This window comes from Phoenix dactylifera, chromosome 1 (assembly GCF_051530095.1).
Source record: "Phoenix dactylifera cultivar Ajwa chromosome 1, Ajwa_hap1_PhDact_Kaust_v1.1, whole genome shotgun sequence".
Lineage (NCBI taxonomy): Eukaryota > Viridiplantae > Streptophyta > Magnoliopsida > Arecales > Arecaceae > Phoenix > Phoenix dactylifera.
The window spans coordinates 60,935,145-60,950,512 of record NC_143190.1 but is presented as its reverse complement, the minus strand read 5'-3'; the positions used below and the strand labels follow the sequence as shown (position 1 = coordinate 60,950,512).

Genomic DNA, 15,368 nt, shown 5'->3' with positions numbered 1-15,368 from the left:
GTCTAATGAGGCTCGGCTTCAATTTTTAGAGAACAAGATTGGTGCTCTCAAATAAGATAATCTTACAACCTCTCAATATTTTCATAAAGAAAAGAAATTATTTATAAGCTTGGTATGCTTGATCCAAACTCTCGTTATGATAAAAATAAACGACGTAGACTATTAGTTTGTAGTTTGAATAAAAAGTATAGTGCTTATATGCTTGCTATTTCTGAATGGTCTCAACAACCTACATTAGTAGAGTTAGAAAATATACTTGTTAATCAAGAAGCACTTAATACTCAGATGCATGATTTGACTATATCCCCTCAAAAAGAAGATGCCTTATATTCTATGAGTAAAATTAAAAATAAGTGGAATAAAATATGTAAATTTTTTTGAAAAAAAGCTAGTTGGAGAATTTGAGAATGATACAAATCTTAATCAGAAGAAAACTTGCAAATTCAAGAGATATTGTCATAGGTGTAGAAAATTTGACCACAAAATTTAAGATTGCAGGGTAAAGCTCAAACAATCCAATATTGCATTTTCTACTTCATAGCATGGGGGAAAGAAAGAAACTGGTAGTTGGGCTCTCACAACTACTATAGCTGATTCCAATTGTCTTGTTAACTAGCATGCATGTGTTTCTACTTCTTATCATGTGTCAGATATTGATTTTGCTCATGATTGGATTATTGATTCTGGGTGTTCTAAGCATTTGATTAGTCATAAAGGGATATTTGATTCTCTATGTAATTATTCTGGTTCTGATGCTATTGCTACTGCTGATGATTCACTTTATCCTATCAAAAATATTGGTGATTTATCTTTCAAATCATTTGTTGGTTCTTCTGTTTCCATAAATAATTTTTATTATGTGCCTCGTATGAAGAAAAAATTGATCTCTATTTCACAAATCACTGTTGAGATTTATGCTAATGTTAAAACTTATGAAAAGTTTATTATTGAAGGTAGGAAAGTAAACAAACTTTATGTCATGTCTACCGGTATTTTTTATGTTGACTGGCCTCTTAAGCATGATACCGCTGATTTATCGCATGCTAGATTAGCTCATGCGAATTATGATAGAGGGGACTAGTTAATGGGCTTCCCAAGATGAAGGTCAATACTAGCACTATTTACATTGGATGCCAGTACAGAAAGATGCATAAGTTACCTTTTAAAAAGAGCCAAGCAAGATCTTCTTGGCCACTAGTTGATGCATTTAAATCTCACAGAAATGATTAGTACTCCATCTTTTACTAGTTTGAGATATTCAGTTACTTTTATTGATGATTTCTCTAGATATGCTTGGATTTATTTTGTTAGAGAAAAGTCAAAAGTGTTTGAGAAATTTTGCCAATTTAAAAATTTGGTCGAAAACTTTTTTAAATTAAAAATTGGTTGCTTAAGAACCGATGGTGGAGAAGAATATATTTCAAAGCAATTCTCTAACTATCTGATAAGATATGGCATTAGTAGACAACTTAATTGCCTAGGTACTCTTGAATAGAATGGTGTAGCAGAGAGGAAGAACATGCACCTATTTGAGACCACCCCTAGTTTGATTCATGCCAAGAATGTGAAGCGTGAATTTTGGACAGAATGCATGGAGACAACAGTTTATGTTCTTAATAGGGCACCTTTGAGAAGTATTGATATTATGACATCGCATGAAAAATTATTTGGAAACATCTTGATATTTTTCATCTTCGTGTGTTTGGATATGTTTGCTTTGTGTATGATTATGATTCATTCTCTAATAAGTTAGATAAAAGTCTATCATATATACGTTTCTTGGATATAATAAGGCTAGAAAAGGTTGGAGATGCATTAATCCTGAAACAATAAAGATTTATATCTCCAGGCATGTTTTTTATGAGAGCTCTTCTTAGTGGTCTTCTGATGAATCCTATTTTCCAGTTAGTGAGTTTAGATCAGTTTTTGATGAGGACAGAGTATCTCAGAAGGATGTTGTTTCTACAAAATTTAGTGAACCTTCTTCCCCTTCTTCAGCTTAACAGTCAGCTTTGCCTACTTCGGGTACTCATAAAAGTCCATGGAAAAATGAGTACATGCTTTAAATTCTAAGAAAAATGAGCATACTGTTAGAGAAGAAAAGGACATAAGTTACATGTAGTTGAACCTAAAGCTCCCAAGGATCTAACACCATTGCAGAGAAGGAAAAGAAAGAAGAAAGCAGTTGACAGGTGTGGAAATTAGGATTATTCTTCTATTGCTTATTGTTATGCTTCAATTATTGTTGATCAGCTAGAACCCACTTCATATGATGAGGCCAAAGGCATTGGAATTTGGGAGGATGCCATGAAAGAAGAGATTTCGGCCCTTAAGAAGAATGACACATAGCATTTGGTTCCTTTAGCTAATGGTGTTTTTCCTATTTCTTGTAAGTGGGTTTATAAAGTAAAGACGAAGAGTGATGACACTATTGAACGCTACAAAGCTAGGCTTGTAGTAAGAGGATTCTCACAAAAGTATAAAGTTGATTTTGATGAGACCTTTAGCCCAATTGCAAACTTTACTACGATCAGAGTACTAATTTCCTTAGTGGCAAGTAAAGTTGATCATTATGGCAGATAGGTGTCAAGAATGCTTTCTTATATGGTGATCTTGATAAGGATATTTATATATTGTAGCCTTCTGATTTTGTTGACTCATCTCATCTTGAGTTTATTTGTAGACTATAATGGTATTTCAAACTGCCTACTACCTGCTATACATGGTAGGATCATCAAGAAGTTTACTATGCTCTATACTCAATTTTAAATTTGATTATTGTGCGACCATGATGGCGGTTCAAAAGTTGACTTGTCTCATGAGGTTGCTTGGTAATTTAGGTCAGAATACTGATTATATTGTTTCTTTTTATTGTGATAATGAGAGTACAATCCGATTGGTGAGAAATTCGGTATTTCACGCAAGGACAAAGCATATTGAAGTTCATCATCATTTTATTAGAAAAAAAATTAAAGACGAAGAGGTTGATTTGCTTCCAATTGCTAGGAGGGATCAACTAGCGGATATCTTCACTTAAGGATTGGTGGCCAAGCAGTTTAAAGATTTGCGCAGCAAACTCGGTATTGTCAGCATGGACTTCATAATGATGGGAAGTGTTGAGAATCATTGCTAGTTTTATTCTACAAGAATTCTTATCCTTTAGTAATGATAGATCTTATCCTTATCTTTAGTAGTGATAAGTCTCATCCTTATTATTTAGTAGTAGCAAGTCTTATATTTTATGTTAAATTTGAGTAAGGATCAAATATCCCACTTTATTTAAAGGGACCTTTGGTGTCTCATTTGATGTGGCTTGAGAAAAGGAGTGGCTTGAGAAAAAAGGAAAAAAAAAAGAGAGAGTGAGAGTTGTTCTTCTTTGTGAAGGAGAAAGTCTTTTCATATGGCCTATTCTTTTTAATAATATTTTTTTTCTCTCCTAATTATTTTTCTTCTGCATCTCTTTTCTATTATTTGTTTGGTATTTGTTCTAGATCTTAGACTGGCATAGTTGATCTACCCAGTATAGTGTGCTGTTCTACATGCAACTCTTGTGTTTAGTTGCCACCGTTAAGTTTGGAGCCCCGAGCAAATTGCTGGTGATAAGCTGGAGAAAGATGAGGATCATCATCGCCCTTCTGCCTTGGGCAACGTATGTGTTATAATGGCCAGGACAGAGGGTCGTGATCCCGTGAACATGAATTAACTCCAAAAATATATCCTCAATTCAGATTGCAGGCTACAACTTGCCAGTATGAAGCTGGAATTGCCAGTAATCGCTAGTAATCGCTGATCTACTATATGCCGGTAAATTTGTTCTGGGTCTATACATTGCGATGATTTGGCCGAGGATTTGATAAAATTTTATCAGGCCTAGCCTGACGACGGAACCCTGAAAATGCAAGAGATTGTTCATGGTTCGGCTCATTTGAATGCCTTGAAAATGATGGCGGAATTGGACAACATCACTTGTCATCATATATGCATTTCACAACTTCTAAAACAGCACTCATCCTCCTGCTCAATAAAAAGCAGATTTAAGTGAAATGCATGACAACACATTGACTAATGGTGTCTAATCACCAATCTCTTTTCCTTACTAGGTTTAACTTTTGATCTTAGGTCGCCACCTTGTCCATTCGGTTTAATTCTAGATTCTATTTTTTCATGATTCATATTTTAATATCAAGAATATTCACAAAATATATTATCCATTAAGTTGTATCTTATATCCATAATACCACCAAAAGAATAGGCAAATCTAAAGAACAATCAACGAGTTCCCAACACCATCAAGCTAAACGAATGAAACGGGGAGAGAGCAATCAAATTCTGCGGTGACTCCGATCGGGGAGATCAGGGCCGTCCATCTTCGGCCGGTTTCCCCTCGGTCTGCGAAAGCTTCAGGTTCGGATCCGATGGGTTCAGATGGATCCGCCTCGGGAACCCCAGGCAGCAGGGCCCGCACAGCACGACCCCACCGTCCGATCTCTCCTCCTCATCCCCGCCGTCCGATGATCCCTGCCCCCCGTTCCATCCCTGGAGCGCCGGATCCTCCCCGGCGGTGGTATCCACACCCCTCGCCGCCGCCGGCGTCACTGGGAAGCGCCGGATCTTGGAGGCCTCCTTCCCCATGAGGTCGCGGTAGCCGACGGCGGGGCAGGCGGCGAGGGCCTCGGTGGCGACAAGGGAGACGCAGTGGAGAAGCGTGGCGCCGACGTTAAGGATGCCGTGGAAGCGGCCGGAGGGGCGGCGAATGCCGACGGCGTCGAAGGCGGGGCAAGCGCGGCGGCGGGAGAGGAGGCGGAGGTTGCCGACGAGGAGGCGGACGGTGCCGAGGAGGGGGTCGGGGAGGATCCAGCCGGCGGCGGCGTAGATCTCGATGGAGACGGCGGAGGTGGAGTCGTCAGCGAGGAAGCCAGCGGGGACGCGGAAGATGAACTTGTCGTTCCAGGTGGGGTTCTCACCGCCCGTGCGGTCGACCCGGGTGCGGACCTTGAAGGCGGGGTCCACCCAGGCGACGGCATAGGCCTGGACGCGGCGGAGGCCGAACGGCGGCTTGAGGCCCTGAGCGGAGATCAGGTTGATCTCCAGGACGTGGGAGTCCATGCAGACGCCCTTGCAAGCGCCGCCGCGATGGGCGGCGATCGCTCGCTTTGGTTTCAAGAAAGGAAGGGGGTTCAAGAATAGGGGAGGGGGAGGCAAGTTCCAAGTTGTGGTGTATTCAGAGAGGTGAGGTCGAGGGTGATCGAGGTCGAGGCGGTTGGGGGTTTAAAACGGGAAGTTTTAAGTACGAACTTGGAAGCCCCTGGGACTGGGAGTCGTTGGAAGGGCGTTTTCGCGTTTGCTGCGCTGCCGATTGTTGCTCATCAGCTAAGGTTGTTCGCTCTCCATTGATGACGATCTTGTTGGAAGCTTAGACATGAATGCCGTGATCCTTTCAGCTGCATGCGTGGGGACGTTGTTTGTTTGTATTCTCGGATGGATAATATGGTCGTTATTAGTAATTTGGTTACGTGTTGAAGCTCATGGGTTTTTGGTGCCTAGCCGGTGTATCTAGAGAGGAATTCTTTTTTGGTGATCAATTGGATCCAGGATATGGACAGATATGGTGATAGTTATCTACTCATCTGAGAGACCCGAAGGCTGCTTCAGGAGATGGGCGAATAGCACATGTATTTCGGAAGATGATCAGGGCTGCAGGCTGGGTCGCCACCTTCATTGCCCGATACTTCAGAGAGTTTCTTCAGACATTTGTAGCAGACATTCTCTCTTCTTTGTACTTTTTACTTTCGTGTGACTTGGCATGCATGTCTATGTAACTATATATTGATTCTATATTATCTTCCTTAATAATATACAATTTGATATGAACAGTTATTATCAGGTTATGTAAATTTGTGGCTCTTTATGTAGTTTTATGAGGAAAAAGAGCTTAAATGGCTATGCTTATGTGAGTAGAATACTGTGGAATATAGTGTACTAGGCCTCTGTATATCATGATACAAGCCCTAAAACCTAAACTCTATCTCTGATTATGTTAATTTACTAAAAACATTATGAAAGAAAGTAAAGTAGACCTCAGTTGAGAAATTAAGAAGCTTCTGTTTTAATTGTTTTCTAACATGGAGTTGATATTTTTAAGTGGAGTTACTTATATTGACCTTTCAAATCATGAATCTGGGGAACCTGACAATAAAAATGCATCCATTGCCATATCATTGTCTATGTAAATTGAGGTTGAATGTGATGGGAATGGCTTATGTGTGACTATTTTGGTTTGTGTTATGTTCCTCTTGGTCTGGAAATGAATTTAATTAAATCAATCATAAAGCATGATAGTTAGTTCCGATGTAAGCCAATTACGTTGAATTGGTTGGTCTGATACCAAGGTAGTTATGATAATTTGATGTTTTCAGTTTATGTCCAAGCATGTTTTCTTGACCTCATTTGTAGCTATCTGCATCACCTATATTCATTCGACGTTGTTTCTTTTCATTTTTTTTTTGTAGAATTTTTGTGCTGAAGTTTCTCTTCATGGATTTCTGCCATTAATTCTTTCTTTGGAACCACTAGTGCTCGTTTTCTTTATATGTTATCCCCAGCTTCTGCGAGGAAATATGGCAACGATTGACAGGCTGATCATTGAGTTGGTGGAGGAAGAGGCGACCATGCTCTTGAACGCAAGTGACAAGATTGCCGAGCTCCAAAGCACATTCAAGACAATACAACTTGTCCTCTTCGATGCAGACTAGAGAAAGGTGCAGGATCTATATGTCAACAATGGTCTCAAGAAGCTCAGGGAACAAAGGGCTTAGCTAGATGTACCTCCCTCAACACGAACCCTAGCATGGCCATCCCGTGTCTCTGATCTGGTAACCATGGCCTCATCCAACCCTAGGGGAGACTGGGGTCAGCACCATGACCTAGCTGGAAATGATTTAAAGCCTCTCTTGCCAAAACTTTGTTCAGATCCTCCCCCCATAATCGGAAAACTCCCTAGAAAGGATATGTGGATCATTTGAATTCTCAATCTGAGCTCCTTTGGACCCTAAACAGCATTTCTGATATTGAACTAAATTATTAGTTTCAGAGCAACGAGTATGCAGATTCCACCAACAATTACATAATATTTGACTGAATTGTGTGCCTTTTGTTTTTGCTATAATCTTTTCTTCGTTTAGCATATTTATTGGGAGGGTCTTGTTTTACAATTCAATCTGGATTGCAGCTCTAAATTACATGTGCATCGCTTAATTCATGTTATATTACTAAAGCATATATCTGTGTAATGCACTATGATTCTTTTCTACCAACTTCGAGAGGAAAAATTTTGTGATACTATTTATATATGAAAAATTTTCATTTAGTTTGACAACACTACAACAGTAAAGGGTTTTGGCGACTCTATATTGCCGACGCTACAAAAAAGCGTCGGCAAATTTTTTCTTGCAACGGTAACCGCCGACGCTTGTTTAAAGCGTCGGTAAAAAAGGTTCCGCCGACGCTTGTACGCGTCGGCGTAGGAAAAAAATACGACGACGCTTATAAGCGTCGTCGGACTTCACTCCTCCCCTCCACAAAACCCCATCGACCCCCTCCCTCCATAGCCCACAGCCCTAAATCCCTAACTCACGGCGACCGACCCTCTCCGTCCTCAGCCCTTTTCACCGATCTCAGCCAATCTCCTCCGACGAACGATCCCAAATCGTGTTCCTCCGCCGCATCTCCTTCCCCTTCTCCCCCTCTCCGTTGGCCAGGTTTGGGATCTTCTTCCCCTCTCCTTCCCCTATCATATTTCCATTCACCCCCCGGCAAACCTTCTACTTTCTTTCTCCGCTTACCTCCTCATTGTGCGTCTTCTCGCTTCTCTCCGCGAGTTCTTCGCCCACTGCCGCTAGATCTCCGACAAGACCGAGGCGACCGACGGTGACGACCCACCGCAACCACGGATCCACCCCGCCGCCGACTCTCCGCCGCGTGCGCCGTCCCCTACGTCCCGAAATCTAGCGGCGCGGGTGCTTTCCCTTCCCGCTGACAAGCCGCTGCCGCTGCCGCCGCCATGGGCGACGCCGTGGGACGGGCGGTGGGGATCTCGAGGTAGCGTCCGGATCGATAGGGTTTCTCCGCGATGGCGCCGGGGGCGGCGTCGGGGAGGAGCTGGGTGGAGTCCTACACCGGGATGTCCGCCGACAACATCAGGGGCCTCATCCTCGCGCTGTCCTCGAGCTTATTCATCGGCGCCAGCTTCATCGTCAAGAAGAAGGGTTTGAAGAAGGCCGGCGCGTCCGGGGTCAGGGCAGGTACGGAGTAGATACTTTTGTTGGCTTTCTTTCTTGTGATTCTCTCTCTTTTCTCCATTCGTTTGGTGGTTATTTTGGCCGATTTGCTCATCTGAACTGTGGATTCTTGCTGAGATAGTTTCCTTAGATCTCTATGTGATAATGGTTCTATCTTTTGCCTTATTTGGTGGTCTTTTTGCGGGATTTGGTGATTTGAACTGTAATGCTGCATTCTTTCTTGGAATTTAGTGGGATAAGAGTGTGTTGTGGAGGAACACACTCTTATCAAATGCTCCATAATTAGAGCTCAGTCTATTTCCCAAAATTTTGGATATTGCTGCTCATTATATTTATAACTTGTATATTCAACTCAACATAAACAGACATAAATTAACTCTTTCTAGATCTCACCGTTATCCTATTAATCATCTTAATCAATGTTATTTCAAAAGGCATTCATTATGGATTATTTTTGGCACACAAGGAAAGAACTATAAATATCCCTTGTATAAGAAATCAAAAAAGGAAAAGAAAGCACTTGTCATTTGATTGCATTGAAATTTTTGCATGTATGCCCTATATAACAAAAGCCCGATGCATTCATGTACCGACAATACTACACATTTTAACTCAGTTCTTAGATTTAGCATGTTTGTCATTAATTTCTTGCTTGTTATTTGATTCAATGTGAAAAATATCTGAGAGATCCAACAGTTAGATCATTTGTCATAATAAATTAGTTCATTGAACACTGTCAGCGTGGTGCCATCAGCGGACAACCTTCTAGTATTCACATCCGGTTTGTACATGCCCAACTACAGAAAATTTCTTTCAACTGAATGACCAAATTAGTTAAATTTCTCAGGTTTGTGCAACCCCATGGAGAGGATGAAAGAGCTTCACAGTATCAGCTTGTGCTCAAAGAGTCCAACATTGCCACCAGAAGAAGAAAAGTAGTTTGAGATCTATAAAATTAATCATCAATTGAAGAGAGACTCTTTCCTGTACAGAAGCCAAGTGCTCATTTCTTAAAGAAGCTGTGTTTCGGTTCATATCCTCATTATATTCTTTTATCCATTTTTATTGTTCATGACATGCTAATCAATTTTCAGAATCATCTCCATATTATTATTATCCAACTTCCTGTCATTTCAGTAGTGTAAATTCCTGAGAACATGTACTATTTGGTGTCATCTTATCCACTGCCTATCCCTTTTTCAGTCTGTCTCCTTGTTCCATGTCAGTTATGTTGGAGACACCATCCATGGCTGTTGTATTGTGCCCAATTGTAGTCAAAAGATATGTGGTTGCTTCATAATTAGAGCTGAAATTGTTATGCTGCAACCACTAGTATATATTTTAGCGATTGGATGAATTATATTATGCAGTTACCATGTGATTCTGGAGTCATATATATTTTATGTGATTGGATGAATTAAATTTTTTTTTAAAAAAAATAATATTCTAACGACGCTTTAAAGCGTCGTTAAAATCACGAAATTTTTTTTTTAAAAAATAATATTCTAACGACGCTTTAAAGCGTCGTTAAAATCACGAAATTTTATTTTAAAAAAATAATATTATAACGACGCTTTAAAGCGTCGTTAAAATCACATTTAACGATGCTTTAAAGCATCGCTAAAAAGCGTCGCTAATTTCCGACGCTTTTGAAAGCGTCGGAAAATATTTTTCCCACTGTAGCATAGGCGACGCTTTACCGACGCTTAGGAAAGCGTCGGGATAGTTTTTACCGACGCTTAAAAGCGTCGCTAAAGGCCAAAAAAAGCGTCGCTAATGCCCAATTTTCTTGTAGTGCAAGCAGTATGTGAAAAGATATAATTGTAGAGATATTGATTATAATGACTTTAATTTTGGATTTTTCCTTGCAAATCAATGAACTGGCTTTTTTTTCTCTTATAATTCTTCTTCTGATATTTACATTTTGTAAAATCTCAAGCATGAAATAAAAACAACTTGTACTTACGCCCACAATATCTCTTCCTTCACATAAAAAATTCTGTGATATTTTTGTGGCCCAGGAAGAAGATATTGATGATGTTCTTTTTGGTTGTCCATTGGTCAAAAGTGCATGGAAATCAAGGCAATCATAATTTTCAGCTATTTTTACTATCCACAGCTATGAATTATACATATCTAGTACGAATACCTTTAATAAAACTAGAAAACAAAATATCATGAAACACGATCGAAGTTGGTGGAAAGCACTCCTTTAGAATGCTCCATCACAAATGAGACAATACAATCTGCAGCACTATTCGCTTTATGGTAGACATGTCTAGCCATACAGGAGACACTCCCTTGCGCTCCTCCAGATATCAAGCAGGGGCAGATGAGCAGAACCAGACACTATTTAACTTTAGATCTAACCAATCACTGTCGCTAAATCTTTCTCGATGGTAATGTTGTCACTCCCAAAACCTGCCTCCAGATATAAAAGAATAATCTACCAGTATAAAATCAAAAAATCAAAAAAAAATATGCCTGGATCGAGGCGTGCGATATACACTATCCTAAGAACGTGATTCACCCTATACGTGCAGGTTTGCGGTGATCTCGTCCAGCTCAATTGTTGAAACTCTACCAGCGAGAAGCGATAGTTCCGAAGATATGTCATATTTATTCTCTTTCAAAGTGTCACAACTCTTCTAAAAGAGGCCTCTCACAAAAAAATCTTTTAAAACATTTAAAACAACTAAAGTTTAGGGGATAAGAAAATTTAATTTTTTTTAATTAAAACTCCAATACCTACTTTATACCAATAAAAAAGAGTAGCACACTATAGTTGGGCATCAACAGCTCAGGGCTCCCGCCCAGAACGGTCTTACATACAATTTTATGCCTATAATATGGAAAAAAGAACATTTATAGCAAAAGTATTTATGCTTGTGCTGCTATATATCTCTACTTAACTAATAACATTTGTAGGTGAAAGCTTGCTCCATCAAACATAATTCATTGCACGAACTTGTGATGTAGCACCGATCATGGGAGAAGGCTGCTGTGGCGACAAAACAGAAAAATCAGGAGAAAGAGGGAGGAAGAAGAGGAGGAGAGGAATAGAAGAAGGAGAAGAAGGAAGGAGGGAGAAAGAAAGGAGGAGAGGGAGGGAGAGGGAAGAAAGATGGGGGGAGGGGGGAGAAATTTTAATTCACTTTTATTAAATCCTAATCACAATGAGGGTCCCCTATATATAGGGCCCAAACAAGAAAATTAACATAAAACCTCTTACACAAAATAATTTCCAATAAAGCCCAGAATAACACAAATAAAGCCCTACAACAATCAAAATGTAAACAAGCCCAAAAATAAAACAAAAATAGAATCAAAATAAAAAATGGTGGACTAGACGAGCGGATGATCAGCTCTGATGTCCCCATCAACTCCTTCCGGATGGAAAAAACTTGATCTCGTCGAGTGCAGGTCTGGACGGCTATCGTACTGTTAGAGAAGGTCAGGGTCAAGGCACTGTAACTTGACTCATGAAATTCATGTCACATCCGATTCGGATCTACCTTTCCATCGAACAAGGTAATGCTAGTAACTTTCTTTTCTGGTAGATATAACCTGCTCATTTAATATATGTTCTATGTGTTCTATGCGGGCATGAAATTTTGGAGATAGAGGCTCAATAGCAGGTAATGGGTTAAGGTGATCAACGAAGACGGGTGTATCAACAAAGGGGTTAGAAGAAATGAATGTTGTCTTTTTATATAGGACTAAATGTCACACTAATCTCATAGTCTTCAAGAAGATCTACAACATAAGAATTCAAATTAATTTTCTTTAGGACTTTGAACGGTCCCGTACTACGAGCTTGCAACTTTTTAAACATTTTCGAAAGAAGTCATTCAGGTCTAATTCTCACTATGACATAATCTCTTACATTCAACTCTTTATAACGTCTGTACAAATCAGCATGAAATTTATATTTTAAGTTATTAAAGTGAATGTGTTTGCTGATTTTCTGATGCAATGAATGCAGATGTGATGCAAATGATTGTACAAACTCAGAGACCCTATGTTCATGAGATATGGGAATCAAGTCTACGGGCTGCCTAGGTTTATAACCATTCACCACTTCGAAGGGACTCATGCCTAAGGACCTATTGACCGAACTATGATATGCAAACTCAGCTGTCGGTAACACTAAATTTCAAGTCCTAGCATGCTCACCTACCAGACATCTTAAAAGATTTTCTAGACTACGGTTAACAACTTCTGTCTAGCCGTCAGTTTGCGGGTGATAGGCAGAAAAAAATTTCAATTAGGTGCCTATCATGTGCCAAAGGGTCTTCCAAAAGTAACTCATGAATTTTACATTCATATTGGACACAATAGATTTTAGGAGGCCATGGAGTCTAACGACTTTGTCAAAATAAAGTTTCGCAATCTTAGAAGCATCAGAAGTCTTAGAACAGGGGAGAAAATGAGCCATCTTGGAAAATCGGTCTACAACTACAAAAATGGAATCGTGTTTGGTGAAAGTATGTGGAAGCCCTAACACGAAATCCATACTAACATCTTGCCAGAAACACTCGAAAATGGGTAGTGGAGTGTATAGACTAGTGTTTTGCTTATGTTGTTTGGCTAAATGATATGTGCGACACTGACCGATAACTTTGGCCATATCTCTCTTGAGACTTAGCCAGAAGAAATCTCTTAGCCATTTCAATAGTTTTGTCTCTTTCAAAATATCCAGAGAGTCCTTTAACGTATATTTTCCATACTAGAAAAACTCGCAATGAGGTTCGAGGGATACACAATCGGTCGGAGGGTAATCATTTTGTAGGAAGAAATCATTTTGTTCTCTCTTTACTCCATCTCGTAGAGTCAAGTAAACTTTACTAAAGTCAGAACAAGTGGTATATTGTTCTCTGATCCTTAGTGCTCATCACTTCAGTGCTCATCACGGATAGGAGGAAGATCCATCGGCTGAGCGCATCAACAGCTTTATTCTCAACTCTGGCTTTATGTTTTAAGATAAAAGTATAGGCTTGAAGAAACTTGATCGATCGGCCATATCTATGGTTTAGTTTCTTTTGAAAATTGAGATGCTTTAAAGCCTCATGATCTGAATATAATACAAATTCTTGCGGTAGCAAATAGTGTCACCAATGTCCTCAAGCTTGCACTACCGCATAAAATTTCTTATCATAGGTAAAGTAACACAACCCGTTGTCGCTTAATTTTTCGCTAAAGAATGCGATAGGATGACCTTCTTGGCTTAACACGCCACCTATGCCGACGCGAGAGGTGTCACATGCAACCTCAGATACCTTTGTGAAATCAGGAAGGCACAAAATAGGAGCTCAGGTCCTCCTTTTCTTAATTCATTAAATACTTGGGATGCCAATTTAGTCCAGATAATGTCTCCTTTATTCATGTAATCCGTAATCGAAGATATTATCGAACTAAAATTTCTAATGAAGCGGCGTTAGTAAGTAGCCAAACCATGAAACTACGTACTTTCGCTAGGGTCTTGGGCTTATGCTAATCTACTATCGCGCTTACTTTCTCCAGATCAGCAGAAACACTCTTAGAAGACACTATGAACCCTAAGAAAGTGACGTGATCGGTCAAGAAGGCACACTTCTCGGGATTTGCAAAGAAGCTTTCTCTTTTAAGAATATCAAAGACTTGCCTTAAGTATGAGAAATGGAGCTCTTGAGTTTGACTATATATGAGAATGTCATCAAAATATACAATGCCAAATTAATTCAAGAAAGATCGAAAGATCTGCGTCATCACCCTCATAAAAGTACTAAGAGCATTTGTTAATCCGAACGACATAACTAACCATTTGTAGAGTCCATCTTTGGTCTTAAAGGCAGTTTTCCATTCATCTCCGAGATGAATCCGAATCTGGTTGTACCCACTCTTCAGGTTGATCTTGAAAAAGACCGTAGCATCAGACATAAAGTCTAAGAGATCGTCCAGCCTAGGAATTGAAAAACGATACTTAACTGTGATTTTATTGATGGCACGACTATCAATGCACATCCTTCAAGAACCATCTTTCTTGGGGGTGAGGAGTGCAGGTACAATACAAGGGCTCAGGCTCTCACGAATATACCCTCATGTGAGAAATTCGTCAACTTGATGTTTCAGTTCAGCATGCTCGTTTGGGTTGAGCCAATAATGGGAAAGATTGGGTAAGGATGCTCCGAAAACGAGATCAATTGCGTGCTGGATATCACGCATCAGAGGAAGTGTATTCGGAAGATCTTCAGGAAAAATAGAGTGAAACTCCTCCAGCAGAAAAACTACTGCCGGTGGATGCTCAGGGTTCGACTCCACATTGATGACTCTAGCCATAAGGGCAAACACAGGTGATTGGCTTTCAATATCCTTCATTAGCTCTTTCTGAGTAATGATGTGAGGTGATTCATCTTTTCATAGAGTGACTCTTCTTTTCAGGGGCGGGCTCTCTAGGAGGCAATAAGTTAAGTATAATTTTTCAACCCTGAAACATAAAGCTACATGAATTTGAACGTCCATAAAGTATGATATCCATATTGAATAGCCACAGTCTCCCTAGAATGACTTGACCTATATCCACCAGAATGCAGTCACACTAGATTTCGTCTTTATAAGCTAGGAATTGAATCGGGACGAGGCATCTTTCCGACAACGAAATGGATGTCTTATCTACCCAAGCTACCTATATGGGTTGGGATGAGGGATAGATTTTAGGCCGAGGCGGAAAACAACTCCGGATGCAATGGCGTTGATGCAACTCCTGTTATCAAATAGGATTTTGCACATTTTACCATTGATCTTAATAAGAGTATAGAACAGAGAGGTCCTACGCCAATCTTATTCTACCTTAGTCTACGCTAGAGTACACCTAAGCACATGAAGCCTAGAATTTTGGTTATTTGGATCAGTGAGCTCCTTTTGTGGTTCAGTCTGGATAAACTCTAATCCGGCCTATTCGTCTCTAAATTCTTCTATAAAATCTTTGATGTTTGGTTCGTAGACTTCTTTGATACATTCAGTCTCTTGGGTTCCAACTTCTAGTTCAGTCATTAGATAGGTCTTGGCATTACACTGGGACGCTATATGGCC

At 40.0% G+C, this 15,368-nt stretch overlaps 1 protein-coding gene across 1 annotated transcript; it reads right to left on the bottom strand.

Annotated features, from left to right (window-relative positions):
* Nucleotides 1-4,094: 4,094 nt before the first annotated feature.
* LOC103713510 (uncharacterized) lies at nucleotides 4,095-5,643 on the bottom strand. The gene has a single exon (XM_008800465.4). The coding sequence runs from the start codon at nucleotides 5,104-5,106 to the stop codon at nucleotides 4,354-4,356; it is 753 nt and encodes a 250-aa protein (XP_008798687.2). The 5' UTR covers nucleotides 5,107-5,643; the 3' UTR covers nucleotides 4,095-4,353.
* Between the last annotated feature and the right edge of the window lie 9,725 nt (nucleotides 5,644-15,368).

Coding starts and splice junctions, on each gene's coding strand:
- LOC103713510 (XM_008800465.4), bottom strand. CDS start 5,106: ATGGACTCCCACGTCCTGGAGATCAACCTGATCTCCGCTCAGGGCCTC.